General features: G+C 47.1%; 1 protein-coding gene across 1 annotated transcript in view; it reads left to right on the forward strand.

The window, feature by feature from the left end:
• Nucleotides 1–7,057: 7,057 nt before the first annotated feature.
• LOC310785677 (complement C3-like) overlaps nt 7,058–26,857 on the forward strand; it is a gene marked incomplete at both ends in the record, with an annotated part of 97,631 nt that continues 77,831 nt past the window's right edge. Inside the window, 18 exons of the mRNA XM_083646822.1 lie at nt 7,058–7,583; nt 8,305–8,438; nt 8,619–8,736; nt 8,833–9,960; nt 10,011–10,266; nt 10,421–10,612; nt 10,699–10,862; nt 11,034–11,282; nt 12,226–12,319; nt 14,432–14,627; nt 15,352–15,514; nt 16,714–16,802; nt 17,648–17,733; nt 24,026–24,108; nt 24,217–24,304; nt 24,479–24,581; nt 24,951–25,077; nt 25,194–25,309. Of these exons, the coding sequence (XP_083502948.1) occupies nt 7,058–7,583; nt 8,305–8,438; nt 8,619–8,736; nt 8,833–9,960; nt 10,011–10,266; nt 10,421–10,612; nt 10,699–10,862; nt 11,034–11,282; nt 12,226–12,319; nt 14,432–14,627; nt 15,352–15,514; nt 16,714–16,802; nt 17,648–17,733; nt 24,026–24,108; nt 24,217–24,304; nt 24,479–24,581; nt 24,951–25,077; nt 25,194–25,309 (3,912 nt within the window). The remainder of the gene's footprint in view (nt 7,584–8,304; nt 8,439–8,618; nt 8,737–8,832; nt 9,961–10,010; nt 10,267–10,420; nt 10,613–10,698; nt 10,863–11,033; nt 11,283–12,225; nt 12,320–14,431; nt 14,628–15,351; nt 15,515–16,713; nt 16,803–17,647; nt 17,734–24,025; nt 24,109–24,216; nt 24,305–24,478; nt 24,582–24,950; nt 25,078–25,193; nt 25,310–26,857) is intronic.

Below are 26,857 nucleotides of genomic sequence, written 5' to 3' on the forward strand. Positions count from 1 at the left end.
GCCGAAGAAAATTTGACGTTTTTGGACTTTTAGCCATATTTAGAAGAATATTTAAAACAAACAAACATGACAATGACGCTCGTTTGTAGCCCTATCAGTGTCAAGCAAGCGTGTAGAACCCAGCAGCCATAGGGGTTGCCAGGTCAGTTAAACCAGGGGTTCCCAACCTTTTTTGTGCCAAGGACCGGTAGATACATGGTTGTCAATTTTAATGGTTTTAGTTACATATATATTTACTCACCAGGTGGCGACAAAAGGTAAATAACAGCCTTTTGTGTTGTATGTAGCCTACAGTATTTATGTTTTTGTTTAAACTACAAACATAAATAAACGTCAACCTATGTTTTAACTACCACACACAGCCTATAATATTATAGCCTATGTTTATTTAAAAAAAAAAAAAAAATTTTTTTGGGGGGGGCCCCCCAACTCCCGTGGCTCTAGGCAGCCGCTTGGTTCGCATATAGGGCGGGCCATAGGGCGGGCCGGCCCTGCAAAGACGTCAACAATGAGTCAACTCTATCTAAAGATACTCAAAGAGGATAGCTGCTGGAGCCTGTGAAACTTTCTTGACCAGAGCTTAGATCAATTTCAACATGTGCGTGTAAACCATTGTATTTGAATATAATTGTTTAATTGTTTATATTTATAAATTAATAATTTTAACCCCATCAATCCTCTTCATCTGCCCTATAGCCCAATATTTATTTATTTATTTATTTATTTATTTATTTATTTATTTATTTATTTATTAGTTTTCAGGCCGACTGACATGCAGTAGCCTACACGTTGTCTACTTTTTGGAACAATGAAATAAAAAGACGCTCTTACCTACCAGTCATCAGTAGAGCTGCTGAAGTGCAGATGGCCTTTTGATAACCTGCAATGCAAAGCACGACGCTCCGGGAAATCGGCAAAACGCATAATCCATTCAGTGGTCGATGTGATCAAGCATAACGCGGTGTCCCCTTCCACGCTCACCTGCCTACCTGTTCATTATGCAAATGAGCCTGGTCATATGACCGACCTGCACCAATCAGCAGCAGAACACAATCTCTCTCTCTCTCTCTCTCTCTGACGCACGCACGCACGCACACATGGAGGTTCGTATTTTAAATTTTTATACACTTAGAATGTCTTATAGGCTACTGTAATGTTTACAAGATAGTGAATGTTTGGATGATGTTTATCTGGATTCTGGACAAATGCAAACAGCCCATCAGTCTGAAACCAATGGTTCACAGGGTTAGGTTTAATAATGGTTCACAGGGTTAGGTTTAATAATTAGAGAGAAAAGGCCTTGTGTGAGCAGAAGGCGATGTTTGTTATGTGAACAACCTGCATTTTGGTGTGGCCTACATTCAGGATTACTAATCATATAAACTTTGTTCATGTCACAAATTGTGGACGCAAATTGGCTTTAACCAAGCATGAGTCTGCAAAAAAATAATTAAGACAGAGTTGTGAAATTATGCCTTTGTGTGTTTGTGTGTGTGTGTGTGTGTGTGCGCGTGCGCGCGTGTGTGTGTGCATGTGTGCATGTGTGCGTGTGTGTGTGTGTGTGTGTGTGTGGGGTCAGAAATTCAGACCCCCTGACTTGGATGCCACCTCACATTGTCTCTGCCTTCAAACAAGAAAAGCAGAAACCCGTGTTCCCCAAAACATATAGAATATATCATTTATTTATTAAAATGTGTATGTGACCAGTCCAGATGCACAATTCCTCAGTACAATTAAGCTTGTATTTGAAAATGCTGTTAAGTGTTAATTTATTTGTATCACCAAGAAAATAGAAAAAACTATGTACAAGAATTTGTCCAAATATTGAGACAACATGCATTTCACATTTCACTCAGTAATGTTGGTAGTAAACTGCTTTCAGTAGGCTATTATTTTTGATTTAATTATTTTTGGATTGTAGTCATTGCAGTTGTAATTGATGTATGCGTTTCATGATATATATATATATATGTGTGTGTGTGTGTGTGTGTGTGTGTGTGTGTGTGTGTGTGTGTGTGCGCGCGCCGCGCACGCGTGCATGCGTGCGCGCGCACACATGCTTGCTTGCAGCATGTGTTGCTTGCAGCATGTGTGTGTGTGTGTGTGTTTTAAGCAGATGTGAAACTAGCATTGTGATTCAGCAGGCTCAAAGTAACATGTAGTATCACAAGTGTCTCAATATGCTGAAAAAGAATGAGCTAGTAGACAGAAAGCAAACATTGACTGTCTCTCATTTTGTCAGGCTTTAATCAGTTGCAGTTAGAAATCACCCAAAACGAAACCTACCACATTGATTTTCTGCTGTTTATCTTTGTCTTCAGAGCAGAGTGAACGCTTATCAGAACCAACAGTTACTCAACTACTGCCAGGAAATGATGTATTTGTGTGTACACAGTGAAAAAGACAATTATGCACACATCCAAAAAACTTACAGGTGCTGGACAAAAGGGTTACATGCTGCCACTCCGACGTGCTGCCACTCCGACGTTCTGCCACTCCGAAATATCGGCACTCAGAAAGGGATCATGTCTATGTTCCCCGGGTTCTATATTCCCCGTTTTCCCACGCCAAACCTAACCTCCCCCCATGCCTAAACCTAACCTCCCCCAGACCCTAACCCAAAACCTAACCTCTCCCACCCCCACGCCTAAACCTAAGGTCGGCATTGCGGCTTCTAAGGTGAACGACCGCCAGTCCGAATAATGAAAGTTAACGTTCGGAGTGGCAGGGCTTCGGAAAGGCAGACAGTTACCGGACAAAAGGTAACTATAACAAAAAGATAAAGTCCGCACACTGAGGCTCCATCAATGGTTTTTGTTATTTGCAACGTTACCTACCGTGACTTATGTAACAGCGAATAGACTACTGCGTATGACTATCATTGTATTTCACAATATGAGGAGTACCAGTAAGAGTGATGAAACTAAATACATTAGTATTTAACTAACGGTAGCTACTGGGACGTAAGTCGGGGCTTGATCAACCCCGGCTGGGTCACCTGGGCGAGGGTGGATGATGTTGCAGTACCCGAAACATCCTATGACCCCAGGGTACATCACTGATGATACGTCCCAGTTGCATCCATGTGATGTTTTTTCTATATAGTTAGCCTGGCCTAGCCAGTGACTCCTAGGAATAGACTACGTGACAACCAGGAATAGATTGGTGACCACTGGAGAGACAGTTGACAGCCGGAATGTAGACGGAACCCGGGAGCAGTATGGGTTAGCGCCCCAGCCTGTGTCTTCCGTGAGGAAGAAGCCCAACAAATCCACGAGAGGCCTTTTAGGAGGGCCATTCTAGCCGCAAGTAGAGCCTGCAGTACCACCACGGCCCAAGAAACATCATACCGGAATTAAATGTTGGGAGCGGGGGAGTCTGGTGCAACGCACAGGTCCTGGACTTGGTCAGACGTAACAGGAGCCCGGACAGGAGTCAACCCACAGAGCCCAGTCCCTCCACGTGCCAGAGCCTCCCGGTCCCGGCAGAGTAGTTCCGGAGCAGCGGATTGAGTGGCCCTGTCTTTCCCTAAGAGGGCTGACCGTGGGTAGCTACTGGGACGTAAGTCGGGGCTTGATCAACCACGGCTGGGTCACCTGGGCGAGGGTGTATGATGTTGCAGTACCCGAAACATCCTATGACCCCAGGGTACATCACTGATGATAAGTCCCAGTTGCATCCATGTGATGTTTTTTCTATATAACTAAATCTAATTATTGAATACAATAATATTTAACTAAATACATTAGTATTTAGTGTACTCTCTTACTTAATCCTCAAAATCCCATGAGTTGGAGCAACACGTTTTCCTGTGTAGATTGAAACGTTGCAAATAAAAAACCATTGATGGAGCCTCAGTGTGCGGACTTTATCTTTTTGTTGTGTTTGTGTGTCCACAAATCCACAAACGCTACGGATTAGCCTCCTGAAAGTCTGCAAAGATCAGCGCGGACTGGGGTCCTTCAGGCTAGAGCAGTGCTGACCAATTTGGGGCCCGCGGGCCAAGTTTGACCCGCGCGCTCTGTTTGTTTTGGCCCGCCACGGATTTGGGAAAAATCCCCAATTAGTGCTAACTTCATTTATTTATCCTGGTTGTTACTCCACCCTCTGCCGATCTGGGGAGAGCCGAAACTGGCTCCATGCTTCCTCCGAGACATGGGCAGTTAGCCAGCCGCTTCTTTTCACCTGACAGAGGAAGCTTCACCGGTACTGTAGGACATAGCACGTGGGAGGTTCACGCTATTCCAACCAGTTCCCCTCCCTCTGAACAGGAGCCCTTAACGACCAGAGGAGGAACCACATTAGCAACCAGGATATTGCATGTTTTTGGCAAATTGTCATGGCAAATTGTTTAGAAAAAAAGATGGACAATAAAGTTGATTTTCAAAGTACCTTGAGGATTTTTCAAGTTGTGAATTAAGTCAAATTTCTCTCTTGATTACAAAGGTGGAAAATACAACTGTTTTTAACGGGGTGTTTACTGATTAAATGTTTAAGCTCCCCACAAATGCAGATGTTTTTTTAAATATATATAACCAATTGCAAATTATTACAATTACCAAACAGATAAAAAGTAGATTATTATTGTAGCAGCATAGAGGTTTCTCTATGTACTGTTGTGTCATTTAACGGAGTGCCACTGGGGGCCAATCATTGAACTGGAGCCGACTATTTAAGCAGCGGCGCTTCGCCTACTTCCTCCTCTTGCGCTCCTTCCTGCGTCCACTCTCAGGTCGTGTTGCCCTCGACAGGTATGTCTGCTTCAACTCACTAGTTATGCGGTTTAATTGATGATGTGCTCACGGCATTTACTTTGCGCTGCAGAGCGACTGGTGTGCGTCTCCCTGGCCTGTGTGTGTGTGCCACCCGCCTCGCTTGTTGTGGTAGGTGTACTCTCGCTTTCTCTCTTGGCGTCGGTGTGTATGCTATTAGCTTGCTAATGCTAGTGTGGTCACAGGTAAAGACGCCGGTAGCTGCATGGGTCTCTCCCCCCTCCCTGACGTAAATGTCCACTGCAGCCTCTAGGTATGTACAGTATGTATTAATGTTGTTGCATCTACATCATTAGTGACGCTTTCACCGTTATTTAGTAACGTTAATATTATTTTTCAATAGGTGAAGTGAGTCAGCTGATATCCGACGCCGCTATGTGTGACGTCATCACACAGTGACTGAGACCGCTGCTGTTTTGTTTCCGTTTTGTCTTCGCCTGCTTTGTCTCACGGCTTCGCCTGTTTTGTCTCGCTGCTTTGCACGGCTGCGTCTGGCTGGCCGCCGCCACCGCAAAGAGACTGATTGTTGGCTAAAAGGTTAACTGTTGCCAAAACGACTGAATGTTGGCTGTAGATACACACGTGATCATACGTGTGACCTGGGTTTTACCCCTTGCCTCTTTTTATGGATGACTGAATGGTGGAGTAGATTATTTTAGTTTCTTATTAGTTTGGGTTAATTGTATACGTTTATTTCTTTTGTTGATTATTTTGAGTTTACTTCTGTTGATTACTTTGATTTAATCACCGTAAGTGCTCATTTAGGTTTATAATTTGATTTTGGTTATTTTGTTTGTTTTACCTGTGTCTTTGTGGACACAGTTTGTTTTGTTTTCTCGTATTAAGATTGTTTTGTTTGGTTTCATTTTAGTTATTATCTTGCATATTTTGTTTTCTTTGTTTATTTCCTAATTTCCTACCCCACTAATGTGTTTTATCCCTTTCAGTTGCTGAAGGCCGGTGGTGGTGGTGCTGGTGATCCGGGTGGTGGTGTCCCCTCTTCGTGTGCTGTGCTCCCCTGGGATTTGAGTTTCTTCACTACCGAGTGTGCGTCACGTGTGCCTGGGGTGATTTTGTATTATTTTGGTGGATTCCTCTCCCTTGTCACTTGCCCCTACCTAGCCACTAAGCCTCAGCTTCTGAAAGGTATCCCTTCCCCTTCCCGGTGTGACTGAGTTTCAAAAAGAATCTTAAACTTGATTTAAAATAAAGACTGTTAAATTGTGCAACCACGTCTCTGGCCTATTTGAGTAACGAACCTGTGTGTCTTACTGTGTTAAAAAGTACATAATTCCCTGGGTGAAATTCCCAGGGTGGCGTTGTCTGGCAACTTAGGAATCTCATGTAACCTTATTACTCTAAACATATATTGAGACTTTTCTGCTCACTCTCGCTGCCGCCACATTATATTGAAATGTTATTTTAGATTTAGAATGTTAATTTTCTATAAAACACAATACATTTTAATGTAATTCCACAACGTTTATTTTTGGCCCTTGGCCCTCCACCCAGATTGAGTTTTGGCCCTTCATGGGAAAGAATTTGGGCACCCCTGGGCTAGAGCGAGGTGCTCGGCGCAGGCGAATGACGTGCAGCGCACAGGCCTTCTTGAGGCATCCTCTCTGCCCATGGTACGGCATGGTAGGATTGCCTTTTCCCCCGGAGGGTCTGGTGAGACGAAGGAGGAGCCCGGCCTGGAGTCACCCACAGGGCCTTAGACCCTCCATGCCCTGAAGGGTCTTTCAATACTGCGGTGTAGCACTAACTGTCATGCCCTCAACCTCTGCCTCCTAGTCTCTCTCGCCCCCTCCTTTCTGTTGTGATTACAGGATTGGAGCCAGGTGTGTGGAGCTGATCTCCAGCTATCGCAGCTGCCAAGCATCACCAATCAGCAGGCTTCATATACCCAGCCCAGACGTCAAGACACTGTCAGATTATCTTCTCACCTGCATGGAGAGGAACGTCTGCTGCCCTACATCTGACTACCTGCGCCAATCCTCCCCTGTCTGTCTACCTGCTCTCTGTTCGCCTGGACTTCAGCCTACCTGCTCTCTGCCCGCCTGGACTTCAGCCTGCTTGCTCTCTGCCAGCCCGGACTTCTGTATGCCTGCTCGTTCACCTACCTGGACTCTAGCCTACCATCCTGCAACCTGGGTATCTCGTCCATCCGGACTCAACCAATAACATTTAAATAAACAAACTGTGTTACAACTTGATATTCTGTCTCTGTCTGTCTCTGCCCTTGAGTCCAACAAACAAAACCCTAACAGGATAATCTGACCAAAATGGACTCGGCAGAGGCAGAAGCAATGAGACAAGCGCTTGCTCAGCAGGGCCAATGGCTAGGAGGCCAGGAGGAGCGTCTGCGGACCATGACTACAGAAATGCAGAGGCTTGGTGTGACCATCACGGGCCTCACCGAGCGTCTGACACCAGCTCCAGTTGCCGCTCTGCCTCAGCCCGACCAGCCAGCGCTGCCTGCTACCACAGCTCCGGAGCCTCACATACCACCTCCAGCAAAATACTCAGGTGATCCACACAGCTGTCGTCAATTTCTCACACAGTGTCAATTGTCGTTCAACGCTCAGCCCATCCGCTTCTTTACGGAAGCTGCCAAAATTGCATACCTGGTTAACCTACTGGAGGGACCCCCGCTTAACTTTTTCAATGCTCTCTTTGAACAGGGCTCTCCGCTCACCCAGTCCTTTGCGGGATTTGCTGTCGAGCTCAAACGAGTGTACGACCATCCAATACGAGGGCAACAGGCGGGGCAGCGTCTGTTGACTCTTCGCCAAGGAAGACTCCCAGTCCGTGAGTTTATAAGCCAGTTCCACAGTTTGGCTGTTGAGTCGGGGTGGGATAATGTGGCCCTCATTGCAGCATTTCAGAGTGGTCTGAATAGAGAGATTGGAAGGGAAATAGCACTACGGGGGGAAATAAATTCCTTAGACGCCGCAATTAGTCTGGCCATTAAGATTGCGGATCAAATCGTAGCGTACTGACACCCCCATCTCTCTGTTCTCATCACGTCCCGATACTCCAAACTTTCCCGAACCAGAACCCATGCAACTCGACCGGGTCCGTCTGTCCCCGGAGGAAAGGGCTCGTCGTCGGGCTGCAACACAGGCCTGTTTCTACTGTGGAAACCCCAGCCACCGTATTTCGGATTGCCCCGTCCGTCCAGCAAAAGGGCCGGCTCGGCAATAGTTAGAGAGATATTGTCGAGTCGAGCAACCACTGCCTCTCTCCCTGTCCGTCCACAGCTCGATGCCGCCATCGTGTGGTGCCAGCAAACCATTACACTCTGCACTCATAGACTCTGGAGCCGATGAGAATTTCATTCATAATGGTACGTGCCAGCAGTGGGGCATCGAGACTGAGCCCCTCGATGTCCCACTAAATACTACAGCCCTTAACGGGGTACTGCTGGCCCAAGTGGACAGAAAAACCATTCCCCTGTCCCTTCACATGTTTGGGAATCATCAAGAAAAAATTCAGTTTCACGTCATTCATTCTCCCAATGTTCCTCTAGTGTTGGGATTCCCCTGGTTGAAACTCCATAACCCCCAGATCAACTGGACCACCGGCACGGTGGGGTCATGGAGCTCCTTCTGCCATGCCAACTGCCTCCGTTCCGCCCAGACACCTTCCTCTGAGCCTCTACCAGTACCAGAACCTCCAGATCTGTCATCGGTCCCAAAAGAATATCATGACCTCGCTCCTGCATTCAGTAAACAACAGGCATTAACACTCCCTCCGCACAGACCATACGATTGTGAGGTAAAGCTTTTGCCCGGAGCTCCTCTACCCTCTAGCAGGCTCTACAACCTCTCTCTGCCGGAACAGCAAGCCATGGGGAAATACATCCAGGACTCCTTGGCAGCGGGGATCATCCGACCTTCATCCTCTCCGGTGGGTGCAGGTGCCTTCTTCGTGGGCAAAAAGGATGGGTCTTTGAGACCATGTATAGACTATAAAAAACTAAATGACATCACAGTTAAAAACAAGTACTGCCTGCCTCTGATTGACTCTGCTTTTGTGCCCCTTCATGACGCCACAGTGTTTTCAAAACTGGACCTCCGGAACGCGTACCACCTGGTGCGCATCAAAGATGGAGATGAATGGAAGACTGCTTTCAACACTCACCTGGGCCATTTTGAGTACCTGGTGATGCCTTTCGGCCTCACTAATGCGCCCGCAGTCTTCCAGGCACTCGTCAACGATGTACTCCGGGACATGATTGGTCATTTTGCATTTGTTTACCTTGATGACATTCTGATTTACTCCCAGTCTCTCCAGGAACACCAGAAACATGTGCGGGCAGTGCTGCAGCGTCTCCTAGAAAACAGACTGTTTGCTAAGGCAGAAAAGTGTGAATTTCATGCTTCCACAGTGCACTTCCTGGGTTTCGTCATCTCCCCGGGGAAAATGGAGATGGAGCCGGCTAAAGTGACAGCAGTTCTGGATTGGCCTGTGCCTACTAGCCGCAAACAGTTACAAATGTTTCTAGGATTTGCCAACTTCTATCGAAGATTTGTCCGTAATTACAGCACCATAGCAGCCCCCCTGACTGCACTCACTTCCACCTCCATCTCGTTTCGATGGACACCGGAGGCGGAGACCGCCTTTGGGGAGCTCAAGCGCAGGTTTGTCTCCGCTCCAGTGCTCATCCAGGCAGACCGGACCCGGCAGTTCATTGTGGAGGTGGACGCTTCTAATGTGGGGGTAGGTGCAATCCTCTCTCAGCGCACACTGGCTGATGACAAGTTGCATCCATGTGCCTTTCTGTCCTATAAACTTTCCCCCGCAGAAAGAAACTACGACGTCGGCAATAGAGAGCTTCTGGCTGTGAAGGTGGCGCTGGAGGAGTGGCGACACTGGCTAGAGGGGGCCGAGCATCCATTCGTCGTGTGGACAGACCACAAAAACCTCACCTACATCAAGGAGGCGAAGCGGCTTAACTCACGCCAAGCAGGGTGGGCTCTGTTTTTTGGCAGGTTTAATTTCACACTCACCTACCGCCCCGGTTCGAGGAACGTGAAGCCCGATGCGCTGTCACGCCAGTTTGCGGTGGAGGAGGCAAACATGGACCCAGAGCCCATTCTTCCATCTTCATGTGTCATCGCTGCCGTTACCTGGGAGATCGAATCTAAGGTCCGCCAAGCCCAGAGGGCCCAGCCCGACCCAGGTAATGGTCCTCCTAACCTTCTGTTTGTACCTGATTCTGTCCGCTCCCAGGTTCTGCAATGGGCTCACTCATCCCGCCTTACCTGTCACCCGGGGGTTCGTCGGACAATGGCCTTCCTCCGGCAGAGTTTCTGGTGGCCCACCATGGACCAGGATACACGGTCATATGTTGCAGCTTGCTCTGTCTGCGCTCGCAGCAAGACCTCCACAAAGCCCAGCTCTGGCCTGCTCCGTCCACTGCCTGTACCCAGCCGGCCATGGTCACACATAGCAGTGGACTTCGTCACTGGCCTTCCCCCATCTGGAGGTAACACCACAGTTCTTACTGTCATAGACCGTTTTTCTAAGGCAGTACACTTCATTGCCCTGCCCAAGCTGCCTTCCGCTAGGGAGACAGCCGATCTATTAGTGCAACATGTGTTTCGGGTACATGGGCTGCCTGCAGACATTGTCTCCGACAGGGGGCCTCAATTCACCTCACAGGTCTGGAGGGCATTCTGCACGGCCATGGGAGCCACCGTCAGCTTATCTTCGGGGTACCATCCTCAGACCAACGGACAGACTGAGCGAGCGAACCAGGAGATGGAAGCAGCTCTTCGCTGTATCACCGCGGCGAACCCCTCCTCTTGGAGCTCACAGCTGCCCTGGGTGGAGTACGCCCACAATACCCTTCCCAACGCCTCCTCGGGTATGTCTCCGTTTGTATGTTCTTTGGGCTATCAACCTCCTCTGTTGTCAGGCCAGGAGGAGGAGATTGCAGTGCCTTCAGTTCAGGCCCAGATGCGCCGCTGCCGCGCTACCTGGAAAAGAGCCCGCGCCGCCTTACTCCGAGCTGCCTCCAGGTCACGGGTCCAGGCCGACCGTCGCCGTGTGCCAGCTCCAGCCTACGCTCCAGGGCAGAAGGTATGGCTTCTTTCGAGAGATCTGCCTCTCAAGGTGGATTCTCGAAAGCTTGCACCTCGCTACGTTGGGCCGTATGAAATTAAAACCATCATTAACCCATGTGCTGTTCGGCTTAAGCTCCCTTCCTCCCTTAAAAGGATCCATCCCACATTTCATGTGTCTCTGTTAAAGCCGGTGCAGTCCAGTGCTCTTGTCCCTCCCACAGCCGCCCCTCCTCCTCCTCGGATGGTGGAGGGTGGTCCAGTCTACACCGTGAGGCGTATCCTGGATGTCCGGGGCCGCGGATTCCAGTATTTGGTCTGGACTGGGAGGGTTATGGTCCGGAGGAGCGCTGCTGGGTCCCTCGGCGGAACATACTGGACCCCACGCTCATCCGGGACTTCCGTCGCCAGCACCCTGACGGAGCCAGGCGTGCGCCAGGTGGCGCCCGTAGAGGGGGGGGTACTGTCATGCCCTCAACCTCTGCCTCCTAGTCTCTCTCGCCCCCTCCTTTCTGTTGTGATTACAGGATTGGAGCCAGGTGTGTGGAGCTGATCTCCAGCTATCGCAGCTGCCAAGCATCACCAATCAGCAGGCTTCATATACCCAGGCCAGACGTCAAGACACTGTCAGATTATCTTCTCACCTGCATGGAGAGGAACGTCTGCTGCCCTACATCTGACTACCTGCGCCAATCCTCCCCTGTCTGTCTACCTGCTCTCTGTTCGCCTGGACTTCAGCCTACCTGCTCTCTGCCCGCCTGGACTTCAGCCTGCTTGCTCTCTGCCAGCCCGGACTTCTGTATGCCTGCTCGTTCACCTACCTGGACTCTAGCCTACCATCCTGCAACCTGGGTATCTCGTCCATCCGGACTCAACCAATAACATTTAAATAAACAAACTGTGTTACAACTTGATATTCTGTCTCTGTCTGTCTCTGCCCTTGAGTCCAACAAACAAAACCCTAACACTAACTCTATTGCAGCGGATTGGGCGTGATCAACCCTTCCGCGGGCAACGTTGCAGACAGAGTAGGAAGGCTGATCCGTGAGCGGCTGCTTCTGGGACGCGGGTCGGGGTCTTAATCGGCCTCGGCTGGTTCTACTGGGTGAGGGTGTATGATGTTGACAGACCCGAAACACCTTACGACCCCAGTTAACATCACTGATGACGCGTCCCAGCGCATGCTGTAGTATGTATATTTTAAACATGTGTACACAAACATGTAGCCTATACATGTGCAAGAGAGAGATAGATTCAACATAGACAGGACAGGAGGGGTAGAGGTGCAGGGGGACTGGTCAAGCCCAGAGGAATCACTGCCAAAGGGGAGGAAAGAAAGGGGATAAAGGCAGTGTGCTGGTAAGCAGACTCTACATTGACAGCAGACATGGGATCAGGTGAAAGGACTCTGCTGTGGCTAAGCCTGGCCTCTCTGGCCTTTTCCTCCCTACCTTACCTGGCTGATGGAGCTCAATTGTAAGTATACCTATTTACCTCCATACACTGTTCCTGAGCTTCAGTCTGTTCAGATCTCAATCAAAGTCAACAGAGCTGAAGTGTTGAGCTCTGCCTCCTGATATGCACATCATTGCTGAATTTAGAGTGTATGGGTCAAGCATTGTGCTCATGGGATTTTGAGGATTAAGTAAGAGAGTACACTAAATACTAATGTATTTAGTTAAATATTATTGTATTCAATAATTGTATTTCGTTAAATACTAATGTATTTAGTTTCATCACTCTTACTGGTACTCCTCATACTGTGAAATACAATGACAGTCATACACAGTAGTCTATTGGCTGTCTGTGTTTGTGTTACATAAGTCACAGTAGGTAACTTCACCTTTGAAATCAGGACATTTAGTTGGCCCAAATTTTGTTTTCCGAGTTTGCACAGACAGACGTTTCACAAGTCATGGCAAACACAATCATCATTTGGGGCAGTGGTTCTCAAAGTGGGGTCCGGGGGGTCCTTGAGGGTGTTCCAGGGAGTCCCCAGAATTATATAATAATATTTTCACTATAATTCCATCCATAAGTAACACAATGACAATGTATTTTGGTCATGCATTTCATAAACTTTCTGTAATAATATAATGTAATCAGAGCAAAAATGTTACCAGATGCTATAGGGGACCCTGGGATAAAATCTTATCAAATGGGGGTCCATCCGTGGTCTAATTTGTGTCAGTTTAGGGGTCCTTGATGTGAAAATGTTTGAGAACCACTGATTTAGAATCTCCAATGTATATCTGACTTGGAATGTGGAAGAAACTTGCAAACTCTACACAGAACAGACTGGGGTGAGATTCAAACCTTCTTGCTGTTGCTGTGATGCCACAGTGCTAACGACTAAAGCTGGGCTCAGACTACAGGATTCTGACAATCCTAACCGATTTTGAAATCTGGCTGTGACACGCACTACAGGAGAATCTCCCCGATTATCTTCCCTAGAATCTCAAACATGCACACACTACAAGATTTGTAAATGTGGCGCACCACGCACTACAGGATATTATCGGCAGGATAATCACATTGATGCCCGGCCATACTCCGAACCTGTTTCGTTTTTGGGGTTCCAGCAGTGACCAAAGCGCTCCGCCCCCACCTCACCTCTCTCTCTCTTTTCCTTCATTTTCATGCCCGTCTCGCCAAACAAATGAATCTCACGGTAGTTAGCATGCGTGTAAACAACGCGAGTCTATTGTCTGTACAAGAACACAAACACATGCGCTACCAAAATATATTTCCCTGCTGCATGTCATGAGATCGGCAAAAGTTTGGATAGACTGGATTGCTTCCCGCAGCAGCAAAGCCTTTTTTCCCCACACTGCCTGATAAGACAGGTAGGAGATTACAGCCTCTGACTGGCAGGGGCTCAAAACTACGATATAACAACTTTTTATTCATTGGTCATTCATTGTGATATAAATTAGTGACATTTTCCCCCAAATACTCATGGTTCTGTGCTGTTGGTATTTGGTAGCCTATCTGATACCTGCAGTGCAGTGCATCAAATGAGCCGCGTCAATTAACGATAATGACGGGAGTCTCCCGCAGCAGCAGAATGATGTATTCGCGCAGATTTTCAGTCCTAAATATCAAACATGTTTGATATGATCGGGACGGCCCCGATGAGGCTTTGAGCAGATCGGGAGGGTTAAGATTGGATCTGCAAACAGCTCACACTACAAGATAATCGGTGCCGAAAGTCGGGCCCGACCAAGCTTGGCAAGCTGCCAGGCCAAATTTCTCCTCCGATTCTCGGGAGGGGTGAATCGGGCATAAATCGGTCCGAAAATCCTGTAGTGTGAGCCAGCCTTAAGCCACGTGCCACTCTTAATTAGATCAAAAGTCGTTATTAAAAAGATCAAACTTAGTATGAGTAGCAGGGCTCCTCACTGTGAGTACATCCCATGGGACAAAAGGTGGAAGTTATTAAGGTTAACTTCCATTTCGGTTATGTTTTTTAACCATAACGGGACGTATTGATTTGACGTGCAACCAACGATCATTCAACGTCAAAATGTTTGCTGGGTACTAGCAGTGCCATCCTCTCACCCCCTCTCTCACTCTCCTCCCCCACAGGCAGGTGATGTCTGCCCCCAACTTGCTGCGGGTAGGCACAGTAGAAAATATCTTTGTGGAATGTCAAGATTGCTCCGGCGGAGACATCAGAGTGGAAATCAGCGTGATGAACCATCCAACCAAAACCCAAAGGCTGGCCTCCAGTACTGCCACACTTACTAGTGCAGGCCACTTCCAGGCCCTCAGCCAAATTACGGTAAGTGGAAATACTATAATATTGTGTGTTTACAGTTATTTACAAAAGTGGAAAAAGGAGCTTACTGGTTACTTTTTATGGAGAATATTTAATCCAGAACTGTTGGTACACAGGTAACCTCAGGTTTACATACAATGTACAACTTCAAATACAATAAGAGACACGGGCAGGAAAAACGCAACGCGTTTCAACCTCACTGGGTCTTCATCAGGCTGTGGCTGTGGCTGTGGATGAAGGATGAAGGATGTGGCCTTTTTCCACTTTTGATTCTACTTTGACTTTGAGCTTGCTTGCTGCCAGTTTCTCTGCTCCTACAGTTATTTACAGTCATAATATTATTATTATTTTGCTTCATTGGCAAAATAGCGATGTATTTTGATTTTAAAGTCTTACCTGAGTTCACCAAAATCATTCTTCTAACAAGTCTAAAAACAAGGGAAAGTAGGCAAAAAAAAAAAAAAATGTTTTTAATTATTATTTTAGTGTTTATTGAGAGTTACAGTGACAGTGGATCCCCTGGACAGCAAATGTTGTAGGTTACAGTAACTGTTTCTAAATGTCTGTGGAGGCATGCATGGTGACTGACAAAGGAAAATAATCGACCAAAGTGAGATGTAGGCTAAATGTCTTTGAGGATAAATAAAAAGCAAATGCATTCTTCAAATGCTCAGGATGTACCCCGCCCTGCTCACCATGCCCTCTTGTCCCCTCATACTGGTTCCAGATCCCCGCTGGAGACTTTAACAGCGACCCTACCATGAAGCAGTATGTGTACCTGCTGGCTGAGTTCCCTGGCCGGCAGCTGGAGAAGGTGGTCTTGGTCTCCTTCCAGTCTGGCTACATCTTCATCCAGACCGACAAGACCCTCTACACCCCCAACAGCAAAGGTAAATCCAGCACACCTCACCTTATTCAATAACCTGGTTCAAACCATTAGGATGCGTGAACTCACATTCTGTTTCGTTTGTGGATCCGTCTGACTCTGGACTCAGCGCTGTGCAGAGTCATTACGGTGGGTGGAAGTAATTGCCTTGACAGACAACTCCTTCAGCCAATCAGCATCAGATCCAGTCAAATCCAAATCCACTCAGGAGAACGGCGAAAACATATTTTCCGCTGAGAAACTCTGCTGTTGCATATTGTACTTCATTGTTGTTATTGAGTCTATTTCTGCAGTAACTGCACTTTATGGCTGTTTAAACTCTATGAACTTTGACGTTATTGCTCGAGGCGGACAGCCACGTAGGCAGCCATTACTGTTTTGCCAGCGGGGTTCCTGGTTGGATGGTTATGATGTCAACTACGAGGCAGGTCCCTGATTGGCTAGTGCCCTTTGTAATTTCTGAAAGCACGGTCTAGTAGAATGAAACACAATGTGAGATAACATGACCAGATGGTTTACCAGACTATACTTATTAAAAGCACTACAGGTGATTTTTTTCCTTCTTTTTTGCACAACTAGGCATCTCAATTCCTAGGTTCGCCCGCTGTGCGGGCTCGCTACCTCAGCCATTGCGCGTCCTCGCCCGTCCTGCAGCTCGCCAAGCTGGCCCTGCAGCTTGCATTCGCAGCTCGGCCACTGCGCGGCCTTGCCCACAGCTCGGCTGCTGTGTGGCCTTGCCTGCCGTATTGGCACGTGTCTCCCTCAGTCTCTCTCTCTCTCTCCTCTCTCTCCTCTCTCTCCTATGACATCACTGATGATGTCATCAGTGGTTTACGACATCACTGATGATGTCACAGTGTTTATGACATCACTGATGATGTCACAGTGGTATTTATGACATCACTGATGATGTAATTTATGACATCACAGTGGGACATGGGACACACGACAGAGAGACAGAGAAACAGACAGTCCTAGCTCCCATTTATATACTGATGATGATGATGATGATGATGATGATAGATGCTGGAATAGGTGCCAGAGCAGAAAAAAAGTGTGTTGTCCAGGCAACTGCTGGCATCAGGACCTGTTTTATTGTTAAGACTGCCACATGACTCTGAACTGGGCACAATCTCATCGTAATCTTCAATAGCAACAATCACCCCCCCCCCCTCTCTCTCTCCCTCTCTCTCTCTCTCTCAGTCCACTATAGGATGTTTGCTTTGACCCCCAGCATGGAGCCTGTTGAAAGGAATCATCATACTGATGCCTCTATTGCCATTGAGATTGAGGTATCTTTCATAAGCACATATTTTGCATATTTCCATATCATATAGTGACTATATGATCCATCCATCCATCCATCCATCCATCCATCCATCCATCCATCTATCTATCTATCTGTTTATGAGCGGTTTGTCTATGAATTTGTTTTAGAAGAGAGAACATAGATGGATATAGAATGGTAGTAATAAGTAGCCTGGGAACCTGCTGAATCTGCCAGCTAGCTCATGTTTATTTTTTATGTTTATTTGTTTATTTGCTGTGGAGCTGAAATGCAATTAGGCAGTGTAATGTGACTTGATCTGGTGATGCCGCAGGCTAAGTAATACCAGAAAGAGAGCGAGTAATGTTGAAAGAGTTACAATCATGTATGCAGCAGAATAACAAACTGGACAGTTTAGCTGAAACTGGAGAGTCCTGTCACCTGTTATGCTAGTTAGTCTCAACTGCCAGTTATGTTAATTACATAATCAGGAATCATCCTATTATTTATTTATTTATTTATTTATTTATTTATTTAATCATAATTGTGAAACAGAATATCCTTCCCCTTGCCATGTCCATATCCATCAGGCCTACCCAAGCCAGGGAAAGACATACTCACTGTTGGTTTCCCAGTGGGGGGCTGTGAAAATACACACATGTCTCCCTCTACTGGTCGAGTTTGGAGAAGTTGCACTATTGCACAGAAAGAAGGACTGAAGAAGCTGAATAGCCACACATATGTACTGATGATGATGATGATGATGATGATGATGATGACTTGTTGGAAAGATGTTTATTGAGTTAATTGGTTAATTGGAAATACAGTACTTGCAATTAATGGTTGCTGTTCAATGCTATTTATTATTAGACCCCTGATGGAATCATACTGCATGGCACCGTCTCTCTGAATTCAGGGATTCACTCTGGAGATTACAAACTTGCTGAAATTGCCAGGTGGGTATTTATTTATTTATTCTCCATCACAACCTCCTGCAAGATGGACATTAAAGGGAAAAAAGAAAGAAATTAAAGCTGCAAGCAGCCTTGACAGCGCGCAACCGCCTAGTATAGTGACCGCCTCTGAAAATCACCAATACTGGTTAATAGCTACCAGTTATGTCACCTAAAAACTCTCTATAGGCTGTCAGCTCACATGTGCATATCCCAATCTGTGTAACTTCATGCACTCTGAATTCGGCTCATTTGTTACACTGAAGTGATCAACTGTCATGGTCATAGACTGACTTACCCTATGAATCTGTTAATTCATTGCTCGATTTAAATGTGTGCTTTAAAGACCATGGTGCAGGTTAGAGACCCCAATCAGTCAATGTGTAGGTGAATTATGGAGGAACTGGATTTTCACATTAAGACACTTACATATACACTACAGTGACTTCTGGGGTTGTTTTACTTTTTGTGCTTTTATTTTGAAATCTTGGACCCCAAAGCTGTGACGCAAGAAAGGGGAGTCGCCAGGCATGCCTGTCTGTCCCTCTGTCTGTCCCTCTGTCTGTCGTCACTTAGGTCAGGGCTGTCAGTCACACACTATAGATGCTAACGCCGGTTTTCAGGAGGAAGAGGAGGTAGCAAATGTTTATGCACATGCATATGATGGGCCTCAGCCTAATTTTGAGTGTCAAAGAGAGCAGGAACAGCCCAGAGCTAGACCACGAAACAACGGACCGCGGAGAGAGAGTTGTGGAGGAGCCTGACAGCAAGGGGCGAGCGGAGGCGGGCCGAGGTGCGGACTGTAATTCGATACACACACACACACACACACACACACACACACACATCGAGTGAGAGAGAGGGGACTGACGGAGGGCGGAGGGCCCCTCCACTCGCTCTTGAGCGAGTGAGAGAGACGAGAAAGAGAGAGATATAAAGAGAGTGTGTCACAGCGCAGACAGGTACACACACACACACAAACACACACACACACACACACACACACACACACACCGAGAGAGAGAGAGAGAGAGAGTGAGATAGAAAGAGTGTGTCACGCAGACAGGCAGCAGCAGCTGAGTGGAGCTGAGCTTGTTATCTGCCTGCACTGCAGGCAGATAACAAGCTCAGCAGGCTGCAGGCTGCAGTAACCTGGCGACACCCGACCCAAAACTCACTGACAACGACTTACTACAGGCAGCTACTGACTAAATGACTGACTGACTATATACTAAAAACTAACTAGTGATTAACCTACCAACTAACTGGCTGGCTGATTGACTTTGACTAGCGTACGTACCTGACCTGACTAGCTGTCCTGAAATGCGACTGATTTGACCATGGAATTGACGACAGTGTGAGGGGAGAGGGAGACACGCAGGAGCCACTCCCCACTGTGACGTAGCAGGCTCTGCCTTAACAAAATAAAAGCCTGTTATTTTCTTCTCAAAAAGGAAGGTGTTTTTCTCCATATTTTTTTTCATATATATATATATTTTAATCCTGCATTCACTTTTCAAATGGACATAGGTTTTTTTTTAGCAAAGAAGTTACCCTGCTCCATGCTCTTTAACCCTAGAACACTAACGTCGGGAGATTTTCACCCAGACAATTGAATTCACGTGATTTTCATTGTCTTGCTGCTGTCTGAGGTGGGCGGGTCCTTGGGATGCTCACTGACGTCATTGAATGTAGGTGTGTTTCCCTGCTCCCATTCATGGTTTTTTCTACCGGCTACGTGTTCAGGTGATTTTCACCCTACGTTAGTGATAGAGGGTAAAATATCTTCGGGTGATTTTCACCCGACGTTAGTGTTAGCGTATTATAATAGGCCCGTTTCAAGCCTAACGACGTTCCGGTCCACCAGATTTATTCCCCCCCTATCATTCTGTCACAGGCATGGTGCATGGTAACATGATAACAAGTGATAACAAGTGAGTACAACATAGCTAAGGTCTGTTTATGTTGGCAATCGTTAGCTACACATCTTACTTGAATCTATCTTATTTAATCGGCTACTAGAGCTAAGCTATCTGCAGGTGAAGTTGTAGCAGTCATATGGCCCATTTCCACCGCTGGTATCAACGCGGCCCCGCCCAGCTCGTCTCGCTTTTTTGTCTCATTCCACCGATCAAAAACGGGGACAGTCCGGGTTGAGTTGGGGTTGAGTCGTGCTACTTTTCGTACCTGCCTCGTCGGGGTTCTATGGGCTGTGAACCCGGTACCATACGGTGATGTGAAAACATTGTAGACGACTGATTGGCCAGGCAGAATCGTGTTTACTCTGTCTATCCTACTGACTGTCAATGCAATGCTGCATACCAGTTTAGTGGGGCTTACCTTCTCTTCTGTTATGCTTTTCCATCAGTCTTTTGTGTTGCTGCCTTCGCCTCTGGTGAAATAAAATCGTGGCGGTGGTTTCAATTGTCCAAAAGTCCGCTGATCAGGAAGCGCTTGTAGTTGAGTGCTGCGTCGGCTCCGCTAGGCTGCAGGCGGGGCTCTGGTGAAGCCGCGGTCTTGCCTGGTGAGAGGCCGCCGGGGTAGAGGCTTCACTCTAGCGCAACCCGCGTCCCTCGCGCCCGTCCCTCGCGCAGCGCAGCGCATGTGAGTTTTGACTAACAACAAAGTGATATCCATTCTCCTGGCCGATTGTCACATTTGCCCATGTACACTGTAGGTCATTTAGGGGCACCAGTATTTCATAAACAGTTTAAAAGTTCTGTGTATGGATTTAATTGTAACGTTATATGTTATAGCCTACTTCGGAATATGGGCGGAGGGCAGATATGCGGTCGCTATGACGACCAGGTGTGGGCGGGGGCAGATGACCAGCGGTGGAAGCAAAACGTCCATCGGGTTGAAACAAGTAGAGCCGAGTGGTGACGGGCTGTGCAGGGCTGTAAAATGTGGTGGAAATGAGCCAATAGAGAAAGAAAAGAAATGTCCAGAAAACGAGTGAAATACCTGTCTCAGAAGGAAATGGAAGCGCTTCTGTTCAGGGAAAGCAGTGATGAGGATGCAGATTTTGATGAAGTGGAAGCAGAAGTGATGTATGACAGTGACAATGATAAGGACTACATACCGAAACCGAGTGATGATGATGATGATGATGATGAAGAGGATGATAGTGAGCCTAGCAGTTATAAGAGAAAAAAAATACGCCATGATTCCAGACATATGGCCACCCCAGGGCCTGTTGCCTCTACGTCTACTGCCCATCCTACCTCCCCTGCCACACGTCGTGGTGTCCCTGCCACACCTGCTGTCGCTGCTACACCTCCTGCTGTCCCTGCCACACCTCCTGCTGTCCCTGCTACACCTCCTGCTGTCGCTACCACACGTCGTACTGTCCCTGCCACACCTGCTGTCCCTGCCACACGTCGTACTGTCCCTGCCACACCTGCTGTCCCTGCCACACGTCGTGCTGTCCCTGCCACACCTCCTGCTGTCCCTGCCACACGTCGTGCTGCCCCTGCTACACCTCCTGCTGTCCCTACCACACGTCGTACTGTCCCTGCTACACCTCCTGCTGTCGCTGCCACACGTCGTGCTGTCCCTGCCACACGTCGTGCTGTCCCTGCCACACATCGTGCTGTCCCTGCTACACCTCCTGCTGTACCTGCCACACCTGCTGTTGCTGCTACACCTCCTGCTGTCCCTGACACACCTCCTGCTGTGCCTGCCACACCTCCTGCTGTCCCTGCTACACCTCCTGCTGGTCGCAGGGGGAAAAGACGGCACCATGAGGGTGAGGATGATGGTGATAGGGGAGATACAGTATTGTGACATTGGAAAATAGCTCCTACAGGAGTAATTCTGGTTTCCAGTGGTGTGCTCTGCCTGACACATCGGGAACCACCAGGACACCGGCACGGAACATCATACCTGCTTTTACACCAGGACCAACACCAGAAGCATCAAATGCTGACACCCCTGAGAAGTGCTTCACATTATTTTTTGAAGACCAAATCATCGAATAAATCGTGGCATGGACGAACATCCGTATTGATGCTGAAGCTGCGAAATATTACAAGAGAACAGCTACAATTGAGAGAACAACGGCAGCAGAGATTTGTGCGATCCTGGGGATTTTGATCTTTAGTGGTTGCCAGAAGGACAACCATCTGTCTACTAGAGAAATGTGGAACCCTGCTACTGGTGCACCTGTGTACCGTGCTGCTATGTCTGAGGGTCACTTTTCCTTCCTCCTTCTCTGTCTGCGATTTGATGACCCTGACACACGGCAGGAAAGACAGGCCATGGACAAATTAGCTCCCATTACAAAAATATGGGACATATTCATTGACAACTGTAAAAAGATGTATCTGCCCAGTGAAAACATATGTGTTGATGAACAGCTTCTGGCATTTAGAGGGAGGTGTCCATTTAGGATGTACATCCCTAGCAAACCTGCAAAATATGGCATCAAGATTGTCCTTGCCAATGATGTCCACAGCAAGTACCTGCTGGCAGGGATACCATACCTGGGGAAGCATGTGACACAACCACAGGGTGACCAAGGTCTTGGCCATTATTACACCAAGGAGCTGACCAAGCCATATCACCAGACAAACAGGAATGTGACCACTGATAATTGGTTCACCTCTGTGTCACTGGTGATTGACCTGCTGGAGAACTGTGGCATGACCCTTGTGGGGACGGTGAAAGCAAACAAAAGGGAGATCCCACAAATGATGAAAGAAGTAAAAACCACACACCAGGCTCCAGTGCTTTTCTTTTCACCTCCCTGACACAGCTTCAAAAAAGAAGCTTGTCCTGCTCCTGTCATCGATGCACAATCAACCCACCATAGGACCCACTCGCAAGCCTGCAAGTGATTGAGTTCTACAACCACACGAAGGGAGGTGTGGATACATTCGACCAGATGTGTGCACATTATGCATGTGGAAGAAAGACCAAGAGTTGGCCACTTTGTGTGTTTTATGGCATGATGAACGCTGCTGTCATAAACTCATCGATCATCCACAAGGAAAATACCATAAAGAGAGGTGGGAACCAGATGAAGAGGAGGGCCTATATGCAAGCTTTGGCCATGGCACTAATCAAACCATGGGCAGAGCAGAGGCTCCCCTCTCCCCAGCTGCCATGTGAGCTGAGAAACCTCATCTGTACCGTCTTCGGCATCCCCCCTGGCACTCGTGCAGCTGAAGCAGGACCAGTGGCAGCAGAAAGCCGAAGTCCCTTAGTCAGGTGTGTGGTAATATTATAACTCTAACATAATAAAAACCAATAAACTAGAAGTTAAAAGTATTAAAAATATTGATTTACAAAAACAAAGTCACACAAAGCTCTGTGGTTCAACCCCCTTCTCCTGTCCTGGCTTAGGGGATTGACCTAGACTAACATCATTCATCATTCTATATTACTCAAGACAGGAAGTCGTAGATTAGAGCAGCTCATTGGAGTTAGTGCCCCCTAGATCTTTGGGGGAGGTATTACAACAACCTCTAAATTCTCCACAGGTGTCTTCAGTGCCCCTCAGCCTCGGACCGGAAGACACAACACAGGTGCCATGTCTGCCGTCAACCGGTGTGTCCTCGGCACTACTACCCTGCCTGTACAAACTGTATGTAAGGCATAAGGTAATTTAGAGTGGTCCTGGAATTTGCATGTAATCCTTATTTGGTGTAATGGTTATGAATACATATCATTTAGTGGTCATTTCCAAGGGAATTCATATGGTCAACCACATTTTATAGTCAAGTTGGTCAATTTTCCCCTCCCGAAAATTGCAATTTTTTGTTTATCTCTCCCACAGTTTGCCATGATGTATGGAGACTGTGCCTTCAACAGACAAGGCACACAAGTCCCATGAATGGGTGGACGAAAGGAGAAGTTGGAAGCTCCTTTTTTTTCTGGGAATTATTTAGTAACATTACATCATTTTTCACGAATTTTACATATTTTTTATAGTGTCCCCCATAATAATTTTTTTTGTCTATTTTGTGATATTTCACATTGAAAAATAAAAGAAGAGTACCTCAATTTGCCATGTATTGTTGTACTTTAAGATATTTTGATAAGAAGTATGTTTTATGGGGTATATTGCATCGGGTGAAATACACCCGACGTTAGTGATGGTGTGACTTTAAATCACGTTGGTGTTCTAGGGTTAATGTGTGTGTGTGTGTGTGTGTGTGTGTGTGTGTGTGTGTGTGTGTGTGTGTGTGTGTGTGTGTGTGTGTGTGTGTGTGTTTGCGCACGTGCATGTGTGTGTGCGTCCGCGTGTGTGCATGCATGCCTGCCTGCATGCGTGCGTGGCATGTGTGTGTAGTCCTGGAGCGTGGAAGTTGGTGGCGAAGTTCAACAGCAACCCACAGCTGAGTTACTCTGCTGAGTTTGAGGTCAAAGAATATGGTAAGTCAATTGCACTCTTTAACCATGCTCTTTATTTTATATCGACAATAACTATGGCAACTCTTCAGCTTGCGGTGATCACTGAATGATATTAATTCCCTTCTCCAGTGCTGCCTAGTTTTGAGGTTAAGCTGACCCCGGAGAAGTCCTTCTTCCATGTGGACACCAATGAGTTCTACGTAGACATTACAGCTACGTATGTGCAAGTTTTCATTTTGTGGAACTAGAGGGGGTTGTTCAGAGCAAGGTTGTTTGGGGATTCCCACAGTTACATTTTGAATGTCAGTATTTAGTTTTGTTGTTGCATTCTCATTTTGCTAATTGTTCTACTTTATTGTGGGCTTAACAAGGTCTTCATGTGCGGTTTTAGGTATCTGTTTGGTGAAGAAGTTGACGGGACCGCCTACGTGGTATTTGGGGTCGTGCATCAGGATGAAAAGAAGAGCTTTCCTGGCTCTCTCCAGAGAGTGGCGGTCAGTACATGCTCACACTTTTACTCCATGTCTGTCTTGACCAGTTGGTTGGTCAATCTGTCTTTCTGTCTCTCTCTTTCTCCTTCTCTCTTGCTTGTTCTCTTCTCTTTCAGACTCTCACACACAAACACATGCAAACACAAGCACAAACATCTGCCTTACATGTCTGAGATTTCATTGTCTTCAAGTTATCAAAAGTTATTCCAATTAACCATAATCATAATGTCTGTTATTTTAGAGTGCTTTGAAAGCCTCAGGCTGTCCTTGTAAATAGCAATTTATTCACAAGTAAACTACCTAGCAAGTATCTGCTTCGTACTTATTTAGAGTTGTTTTCTAGCAAGATGGATTTTTGGATTATGTCATCAGGTCACAAGAGGTGTTGGACATGCCAAACTGCAGACAGCACACATCACACAGACCTTCAACATCCAGGAGCTGGTGGGGAGTTCCATATATGTAGCTGTCAGTGTGCTGACAGACACTGGTAAGAAGAGTAACTGGATGTGTCTGTGCCGTCTGTATGTGCACCAGATTATGTGTGGATTTATGAGAGGAAGAGATGTCAAAATTATTGTAATTTGTGTGTGTGTGTGTGTGTGTGTCTCACAGGTAGTGAAATGGTGGAGGCGGAGTTCAGAGGTATCCAGATTGTCACATCTCCTTACACCATCCACTTCAAGAACACACCCAAATATTTCAAACCAGGAATGTCCTTTGATGTCATGGTAAAGTACTTTCATACATGTATTTGCACCGCAAGTAGCTGCACGGCACTTGTCGATTTTGATTTTAAATTACTAGTGTCGTCCTAATGTTGCCTCCGGCTTGGTCGGGCGTCCAGACAGGCACGATCGGCTAGTGTCTGCGGGTGGGAAGCCGGATTGAGGGTATTTGTCCTGGTCGGCGCACCTGTCCGGGGGGGAATGGAACTGGTGGGAATAGCATGATCCTCCCACGTGCTAGGTCCTGCTATTGAACATGTATACTTTTGGCAACCCAGTTTAGATGAAACCATTCCCCGAACTCATTTGATTGGTCGCCTCCTCTGCCCTCCGCCACCCCTGACAACCAGGCAGGTACCGGTCAAGGAGAACTCTTTCCTCGAAGTCGAGTCTGTTTTCCCTGTTGCATAACGAAGCAGAGCTGCCCCCGCTCCTAGTTCTCCGAGCCACATATCTAAGGGGAATGAGAAACGGGGGAAAACGGGGAAAACACCCTCGACTTCGGGGAAAGAGTTATCTTTGACCGTTGGCTGCCTGGCTGTAATGAGAGGCGTTCAGGGTGCAGCGGAGTAGCCTCTGCTGTTTATGGTAGTTTGTGGCGGGGAAGCGGTGTGTGTGTTTGTGTGTGTGTGTGTGCCTCACTTTGGCAGATGAGTTCGGAGGAGTGGCTTGCTTGGAAGGGCAGCAAGGCATAGTTGCGACGACCAATAAAAAGAGTTTGGGCGTGGTTTAATCTAAACTACGTTACCAAAAGTATATGCGCTGCAGGCGTGTTGGGTGAAAAGAAGTGGCTGGCAATTGTGTATGTGTCGGAGGAAGCATGGTGCTATTCTCGGCTCTCCCCAGATCGACAGAGGGTGGAGCAGCGACTGGGGATATATACTATATATACTATACTATATGTATATATTGTAACGGGTTCGGTTCACAAAAAGAGTTAAGGTCTTTGCACAGAGTCCGAATTGTTTGCTGCGTTTTTTTAATCCGTTACCCGGAAAAAAAAACTTCACGCATGGATACCTTGCACACTGAGTCCGATGCGTTAATTATTCAATATTTGTTTTGCGAAAATTCGCTATGAAAAGAAAACTACCGCCATCCTATTGATCCAGAACAGTGGCTGGGCAGTGTATCTGTGTGGCTCTCTCTCTCTCACTCTCTCACTCACTCACGCACGCACGCACGCACGCACGCACGCGCGCGCGCGCGCGCGCACGCACACACACACACACACACACACACACACACACACACACACACACACACACACACAACCCGTCCCGCATTCCAAGCTGGTCTGCAATCACACGGCACATTCTGTCTTTTAATTCCGAATCTCTGTATTCCTGATTTGTCATTAAAATGCTTTGTGCTGGGAGACGAAGTGAATTAACTTATCAGACGCCATTTTTCATTGTGAATAGCAACACTACGGTGGCTCTGGGTGGTCAAACAACTGTCAAAACGCTTTTCATGGATGCGGAAAAACGCAGAAAATCGAACCTCGTCCGAAAACTTTATCATTACTTACTTTATTATTACTTTATTAAT

Source organism: Poromitra crassiceps (genome assembly GCF_964638095.1).
Source record: "Poromitra crassiceps genome assembly, chromosome: 11".
NCBI lineage: Eukaryota > Metazoa > Chordata > Actinopteri > Beryciformes > Melamphaidae > Poromitra > Poromitra crassiceps.